Raw genomic sequence first — 8738 nt, 5'->3', positions numbered from 1 at the left:
ACTAAGCTAAAGCCATCCTCCCACTTCAGCCTCTGGAGTAGCTGTACACCACCATGCCTGGCTAATTTTTTATTTTTTATACAGAGGTGGTCTCACTGTATTACCCATGCTGTTCTTGAACCCCTGGCCTTGAGTGATCCTCCCACCTTGGCCTCCCAAAGTGCTGGGATTACAGGCATGAACCACCACACCCCACATGAAAGAGAAAATCTTTTTTTTTTTTAGATCAACATCTCACACTTTATAATAGACTCACATTTATACACAAATTTCATGTTTACAAGTACAAAAGTCAAAGAACTGCAAAGAAGCTAAGCAACTGCATCATCAACTGCATTCAATAGAATACTGTTGTCCCCATTCTGTAGTTTAATCCGGAGGAAATGGTAGATGCTGTCTCACACATGGACTCCACTTTCGGTTTTAGAAGTTGGAGGCTGTGTGTGGTTCAGCAGAGGTCTGGGTTTCTACAGAGCTGAACTGAGACTCCATCATGTTCCAGGCCAGATCAGCCAGAAGAAAGTCGTCCATCGCTGTTTGAGTTTCATTGCTGGTGAAGAACAAGTTCCCCAGGGTTTCAAATGCAGAACTCATGGTCTGTGTTTCTGTACTGTTCAACTGAACTTTGCTTTCTAGAGCAGGTATATTTTTAGCAGTGGAGATTCCTTCAGTTTGAGTCTCTGTGTCAGATGAATCAGTACTCATGAAAAAGCTGGAGTGTTTCAGAATACTTCCCAGAGGCAGATGAAGCTTACTGTCTAAGAAAAAGTTTAAGTCTGTCTGTGTCTGTGCGTCAAACATCTCAAGGCCTAAGAAGTTAGAATTTCCCCCACACCCGTAGGACTGAGCAGAGGTATCTGCAAGTAGGAAGTCCATTTGAATCTCTATGTCCAGTGACTCCAAGACTGGCTCAGTGTTCATGGTGCTAAGTTCACTCTCTTCAGTTTGAGTCTGGATATTTGAGGCTGAAAAGAACTCTTCGATATCAAAATTGATTCTAGGATTCTAGGCTGGGCCAGATGGGAGCTGCGTGTCAGGTCCAGGATTTACGTCAGACAAAAGACTATGATGATCCAATGTCTGAGCAGGTAGATTACTTGACAAGATGTTTTCCAAATCACTTAATAAATCCATGGTTTGGGTCTGATTATCTGTCATGTTCTGTGAAGGAAGCATACTATTCTGTGCACTGAAGTTTATAATTGGTGCAGATTTCTCAATATCTTGATTTAAAGTCTTAGGGTCATTCTGAGGTAACAAACTATGAGTTACTGTCTCTGCTACTAAACTTACTTATAATGTTACCTGTAACAACATCATATGATGAATGAACAGTCTCAAAAATGTCTCCATACATTGCAGCTTGGTTCATCTGTACATGGTCTTCTGTTGGACTTTGTATCCCACTGGTTTGAGTTTCTCTGGAGACTCCATCTGACTGGAAACAGGTGTCAATAAATGCATCAGTCTGAGCAGCTATAGATGAAGTTACCTTAGAGCTGGGAAAAAATGTCTGAGTATGAACACTAATGGGAAGAGACACTTGAGAATCAAACAACAAATCAGTTTGAAAACAAGATAACACAGAGGAATCAGTGCTGGCCCAGTGTGCAGAAGGTATAAAGTTGTTTTGTGAGGCATAAGACAGATCTATCTGCACACTGATGGAAGAAATGCTGTTCTTTCGACATGTGTTCCCTAGTTCTTGTAAAGGAGCAGATGGACTTTTATACAAGTTCACTTGAACACCTGCACTTATGGGCTCAACAGCAACAGGATTAGCAGTTTTGAAAAGAGGTAGGCTCTCCTTTAGAGAGCAAGCCTCTGAATCTAGGCCAAGGATCAGAGTTCCTACCGACAAGGGCAGCAAGTGCACAGCCCCTGTGGCAGAGCCCTGATGGACACCTACTACCAAGGGCTGGGCTGAGGAGCCGGCTGTAGGCACAAAGACAGGCACGAGAGAAAACTGCATCACTGGTAGTTTAACCAAAGCCACTTCTGAGGATATGTTGGCAGTGTTGTAAGAGGTCTGCTTTTCAGTGTTAGAGCCACAGGAGTCTTCAAAAGATGGTTCTAGCTTTATTTCTGAAGATTCTAGTTCTTGAGTGTCTAATCTAGGGACTGGCTGGTTGTTCAATGATTCAATGGTATTATTGGATACCTTCTGGTTTTGCAAGCAGTTTTCCATTTTCCTCTTTTTTTTTTTTAACTAGGTGGATCCCTGTGTTCTACAGGGATCTCGTGGCCAATTCTGTAGATGTGAGACTGCAGTGCTGTTCTACTGGCATAGGGACAGCCACATGTGCACCGGAAGATCTTCCCACAGTCCTCTGCGTGTCTTTTCAAGTCCCTTTCTGTGCCATATGAATTGCTGCACTTACTACATTTGTGCTTCTTCTCAGCGTGCATTTTCATAAAGTGCTGTTTTACGAGAGAAAATTGAGAAAATGGTCCGTCAGGGCCTCTGGGGCAGCCTTCGATTGGACAGCAGTAGAATTTCGGTACAGTTTTCAAATCTTTTCTTATTGTTAGATTGACTATGCCATCCTGCAGGCGGTGGCTCTTGGCCAGGTGCTTGCTGAGCGCGGGTTTCTTGGGCAGGATCTTGCCGCTCCCGCGCAGGGCGCACAGGATGCTGGTCCGCGCACAGGATGCTGGTCCGCACGCCTGGGCGGTTCGCTTTCCAACGGCTGATCCACTCCCTCGCCGGTAGCGCGGGTGCGGGGGGCTGCTGCGTCGCCCCTGCGGGTCGCAGCCGGCTGCCCCTCAGTCAGGGTCGCAGGGGCACCCACGGGCCCGAGGCGGCTGCGGCGGCTCCTCTTGTGGCCGCTGGGACGGCCCGGGTACCTGCTGCCAGCTCCGAGGCTGCCATGGCTCCCGTAGGGCCGCCGGGCCCAGATCGCAGGCCGAGAAAATCTTATAGAACTAAGGGAGGATCCCAGGCTGAAGGTCAGAAATGAACAAGTATGACTAATTTTCAACCAAAGGTAAGCATCAGCTGTAAGATAAATACCTTCATAGGTTTACTCACTTGCTTCTAGGTTCCTTTCACGTTTGGGGAAGGCTGAAGCAGTTTCGCTGACTGTGGTCCTCCTCTTGAGCAGGCCACATACAATCTCCCTCATCTCATTGATTGGGGCATCTACCATTGACTGGGGCTCCCACCTCTGGAACCCTCTGGCATAACCACAGTTATTTCCTGGAGTCTGGGCTAGCATGCTGCTAGTGAGGAAACGGTCAGAGGTTAAATGCCAGGATGAATCTATGAGTTTTATGCAATGGAAGCTCCAGACCTTCTGTCCCAGAGAAACCCTGGCTTTGGTGGCTCAGGTCACACTCAGAGTCAAGGGCACCAGATGGGGACTCATTGCAACTCTTACAACTGGAAGAATAGTTCATATCACTGCTCTGTTAATGGCATGTAAATGAAAGCAAGGGTGTCTTACTGCATGGAATTTCTAGTGGTCCACAGTTTTCTTTTAAGCAGAGTTAGGCAGACATTTAATTTTTTTTTCAATGGCTATCAATGAAAACAGCATTCCAGTCGTTCATTGTACTTCCCAAGTGAGTACTTGCCCTGTGGCACATTGTCCCTTAGAGGAAGCAGAGGCATTGCTCTTTTAAAGTGAATAACATGGACTGTTTTTTCATATTCAAATGTGAAATGAATGAAACGTGGCTAACAAGCAATTACAATTTCAGTCTTCTCTTCAGCATAAGACTTAGGCATATCTTAACAGGATTGAAAATACCAGCATGTGGTAAATAAAAGAATTAATTGCGTCCTCACTCTTAATGATAATTCAGCTGGGTGTAAAATTCTGTCCACCAACTGATGAGTGGATAAACAAAATATGGTATATCCATGAAATGGAATATTATTAACTAATAAAAAGAAGTAGTGATACATGCTGCAACATTGGACAAAACTTGAAAACATTATGTTAAGTGAAAGAAAACAGATGCAAAAGGCCATATATTGTATGATTCCATTTATATAAAATATCCAAGATTGGCAAATCTGTAGATATAGAAAGTAGGCTAATGGATGCCTAGGGTTGACAGTAGGGTGGGGAGATTGGGGAATGGTGGCTAGGGCATGTGAGTTGTTTTCTTGGGCTAATGAAATATTCTAAAATGGGTCATGGTGATGGACGCATAACTGCGACTATAATAAAAGCCATTGAATTGAATTGTACACTTCAAATGGTTGCATTATATGTGAATGATACTTTGATAAACCTGTTTGTTTGTTTTTAAGTAGTCATGGGCAGCCACTCTTTTCTGGGCATATGCTTACATTTAGGACCCTCTTTTTGATCTCCTCTTTGTGGTTCTAATATTCCTAGCTTGTTTTTTTCCTTTCATTGCTCTATTTGAAATCTCCTTTTTGTTTTATTGTACTGAGCTTTTCATTTGCCTCGTGGCTCTGCTTGCTCTCCTAATTTTGGTGAGTTTGCCAGCCTTTGGTGACCATCCCTCTTCCTTCTCCAGCCCCTGGCAGTCCCATCGACAGGCTTCCCCCATGATCTTGCATAACAGATGAGGAATGCAACAGAGACAGACCCATGCTCTCCTCCATAGTGGCTTTTCCTTGGACCATAAGAGGAGCTTGGTTATTTTTCCTTACTGCAACTACCTTTTGTGAGTACAGTTCTTTCACAAGGCAGCTTTCCCACTCACTATTGTACTTGCTTTTCACAGTAATCCTGTGAAATGAATACAATAAGTGTTATCCTCCTTGTTTTGCATGTGAGGAAACTGAGCTCAAAGAGGTTAGCCAGGCTCCAAGTCACATACAGGCTCATACAACTCAGATCTTCTGATGCTAGCTCTATTATACTTTCCATTGATTCAGGATTTCCCAACATAAAATTCTAGGATTAATCCTTTACTCTTAATAAATTGTTTTCTTTAATCTCTGTTCTTCTCTCATGTTTATTGAGCATCTACTATGTGTCAGACACTACTAGGTGCTGGAGATATGTTTGAGAAAAAAGGGTCCCAGCCCTACAAACTTTCAGAGAAAGTAGACATGCCTCTCTCCTTATCTTTGCCCAGATAGTATCTCCACCACCACCCAAAACCCCCACCTCCAATCCTCTGCTACCACCCACCATCTGGCATGACTTCTGTCTCCTCTCTACAAGGTTAATGTCTATCTGTCTTAACTTTGAAGGCTCTCCTACCTAGAGTAACACACCTTCCTGAGAATACACAATCCTCAGGGGCTTTTCTCTACTTTCCTTTGTTGTTACATATAGGTTTTAAGTGAAGGCAACCATGAACTAAGTGCTACTCCCCTGCCGTATTCAGAAAAAAAAGAAAATAAATGATCCTCTGAACCTGAAAGGACTCAGAGCAGAGATATGCAAAGTCATCTTAAAGAGACAGAGTGGCTCCCAGGTGGCCCAACTGCTGGTAACTTGATTGAATGTACTAAAGTATCTAAAGAAAGAAACCATCATGAAGAGGGGGTTGGTCGGCCAGGGAAATTAGAAAAGGGACAGTCCCTGAAGCAAATGTTGCTGGTGCCGTTCAAATGTTTTTCAGGGAAAGGGGTGCCCAGCCAGCATGCAAGACAGGAATGACTATTGTAGACATGGTCCAGTGGCTATCAAAATCTTCTGGGACCAAGCCCCTGATTCATATAACTCCCATCTGTTGCTCTGATGCCATGACCAGATAACCACTCTTTAAACTGGCTTCCCTTGCTTGCCTGTGGGGAAGAAGGGGCGTTCAAGCTGGCATATTATCTGACCTACCCAACAGTTCCTTTCTCACTGGAAGTTAATAAATGAACAGTGGCTTTGTGCATTAGCATGGGAGTCTTTGGGAGATGGTTAGGTCATGAGAGCAGATTCCTCATGAATGGGATTAGTACCCTTAGGAAAGAGGCCCTAGAGAGCTGCCTTGCCCCTTTGATCATGTAAGGACACAGCGAGAAGATGCCATGTGTATTAGTCAGGGCTATCCAGAGGAACAGAACTAATATACATATATTATTATAATATATATATACACGCACACACAGATATATGTATATATGCACACATATACAAACACACATATATAATGTGTATACACACATTATATATATATATATATATATATATATATATATATATATATATATGGGAATGTATTAAGTATTACCTCACACAATCACAAGGTCGCACAATAGGCCATCTGCAGGCTAAGGAGCAAGAGAGCCAGTCTGAGTTCCAAAACTGAAGAACCTGGAGTCTGATGTTCGAGGACAGGAAGCATCTGGCACAGGAGAAGGATGTAGGCTTGGAGGCTAGGCCAGCTTCTCCCTTCACATTTTTCTGCCTGCTTATATTCTAGCAGCGCTGGCAGCTGATTAGATTGTGCCCACCCAGATTGAGGGTGGGTCTGCCTTTCCCAGCCCACTGACTCAAATGTTCATCTCCTTTGGCAACACCCTCTCAGACACACCCAGTATCAATACTTTGTATCCTTCAATCCAATCGAGTTGACACTCAGTATTAACCATCACACTGTATGGACTGGAAAGCAGACCCTCAGCAGATACCAAATGTGAAGTTGCCCTGAGCTTGTACTTCCCAGCCTCCAGAATTGTGAGAAATAAATTTCTGTTGTTTGTAAGTCACTCAGTCTATGGACTGAGACACACGAGTCAGCCTCAGTCAAATCTAGAACAGACAAAGTGACTTAACAAAACCTGACAAAAGCTGGTGTTTATCTCACTAAGGCCAAAAGCAGAACCCTGCACTACCCTAAATCAATGAAAATGGCACTTTATGTGGCTGAGTGGGTGATATACCCACTTCCTTCAAACCCCTAAACCTAACAACAAATGTTAATTGGTTGATACATTGTCCTAGAGGGAAGATTTGAAGAAAACCCAGGCCTGACCCCTGCTTGCTTGTGGCTTAAGCACTTCTATAATTTTGGTTGCTGTTGTAATAAAGCCAGATTATCAAGGCTATGACATTTGTCAAGGGAAACCTGGGAAAAATGATCATTTGAGTAAAAATGCATTTTTATTTTTATTTTAGACGAAGTCTCTCACTCTGTCACCCAGGCTATAGTCAGTGGTGTGATCTTGGCTCCCTGCAACCTCCACCTTCTAAGCTGAAGTCATTTCTTGTGCCTCAGCCTCCCGAGTAGCTGGAACTACAGGCACACGCCACCATACCAGGTAAATTTTTGTATTTTTAGGAGAGACCAGGTTTCACCATGTTGGCCAAGTTGATCTTAAACTCCTGACTCCGGTTATTGCCCTCCTTGTCCTCCCAAAATGCTGGGATTACAGGCGTGAGCCACCACACCCTGCCAAAAATGCATTTTTAAATATATTTAGTTGCAACCATTTTGGTAGGCAATGTCCTTACTCAGTATTTAATGTAATTTTCAAAAGCTGAATCCATTTTAAAGCCCTACAATTTGGAACTGCAACAAAAGTCCATCTGTGGAAGTGGACCATCCACAGAAGTCCCTGTGTCGTTGCATATGGCTCCATTGTGCAGAGGGAGGGTAAATGGCTTGTTTAAATTTTTTTTTGTGTGTGTAGTGGTTTATCTATATTTTATTATTTGACCTTGTATGTTTTATAGAGGTTCATTTGAACCATGAAATATCATTGATTGGAAGAAGTAACTATTTTAGTCCATAGAGACTGTCGTGAGTCACCTTGACCAACAAATTGGCCTTGATGGCAGAGCTCTGCGCAGATGCAGAGAAGTATACTCTAGCAGCTAGAGGTTAATGATAAATAATGAGTTTCTTACATTAAGGTCTCTTCTAATTTAAGAAAGAAAAATCACATTTGGTAATACAATAGTTCAGGGATATCTGTGTTTTCAGGCACAGACAAAATTGGAAAGAACTGTGAAGATTAAAGGAAATTTTAGAATTTTCTATAATGTACGCTGTGTTCTAGCAGGAAAAAAATAGTATCAGGTTGAGGTAAATTAGCTTAATTCTGTTACCTGAATGTGTTCACTAGTAGATTCTTTCTTCCATTTGTTAACTAATTGAATATAAACTCCATTAAAGGGCATTGGATTCATTTTTCATTTGAATGAAAGGAGCTCAATTTCCTAAAAGAATTGGCCTGCTGAGAATTCTTAACACACTGCTAAAAGTGCTCTAAATTTGCAATTCAAACCCAAAGGGAGGTGAAATCTCGTGTGATAAATACACACATACACATACACGCACGTGCACACACACACGATGAGTTAAATTTAAGAATTTATGTTATGAAATAAATTAATTGTCAGATTATCGTGAATTACAGATACCCAACAAGAGGGTGATTCTGGCTTCCTTTTCCCTCCTAACAAGTACATTAGGCTTATGAAGAACATACTGAGAAAATAAACAATCTAAGGAGTAATTATTACATTTCAAATGGCTGGAGGCTTTTGGCAAGATGAGGAGAAAATTTAAAAACAAAAAATGAGAAAATTTAAAAACGTAATGTATTTACATTTTTAATATTTAAAATAATCATAATGTAGAAGGAGAAAATTTGTAGTTTTAATTGGGAATATATTTGAACAAGTAAATTTTAGTTTAAACATTGGTAAACTTGAATTTTAATCTGAAATTTAGCCCTTATGGAATTACACTATCACTCCCATTTTTTGTTGTTGTGGTTTTTGAGACAGAGTCTTGCTCTGTTGCCCAGGCTGGAGTGCAGTGCAGTGCAGTGGCATGACCTCAGCTCACTGCAACCTCTGCCTCCT

At 42.2% G+C, this 8738-nt stretch overlaps 1 protein-coding gene across 1 annotated transcript; it reads right to left on the bottom strand.

The window, feature by feature from the left end:
- Window positions 1-423: 423 nt before the first annotated feature.
- On the bottom strand, window positions 424-2534 carry LOC105713548 (ATM interactor-like). Its single transcript, XM_064378520.1, is given in 3 exon segments — window positions 424-1291; window positions 1293-2206; window positions 2209-2534. Coding segments are annotated over 3 exon segments (1989 nt in total). The 5' UTR covers window positions 2416-2534.
- Between the last annotated feature and the right edge of the window lie 6204 nt (window positions 2535-8738).

Source organism: Aotus nancymaae, unplaced genomic scaffold (assembly GCF_030222135.1).
Source record: "Aotus nancymaae isolate 86718 unplaced genomic scaffold, 86718_ANA_hifiasm-v0.15.2.pri h1tg000019l, whole genome shotgun sequence".
Classification (NCBI taxonomy): domain Eukaryota; kingdom Metazoa; phylum Chordata; class Mammalia; order Primates; family Aotidae; genus Aotus; species Aotus nancymaae.
The sequence above is the reverse complement of the archived record's forward strand: the minus strand, read 5'-3'. Positions and strand labels throughout refer to the sequence as shown.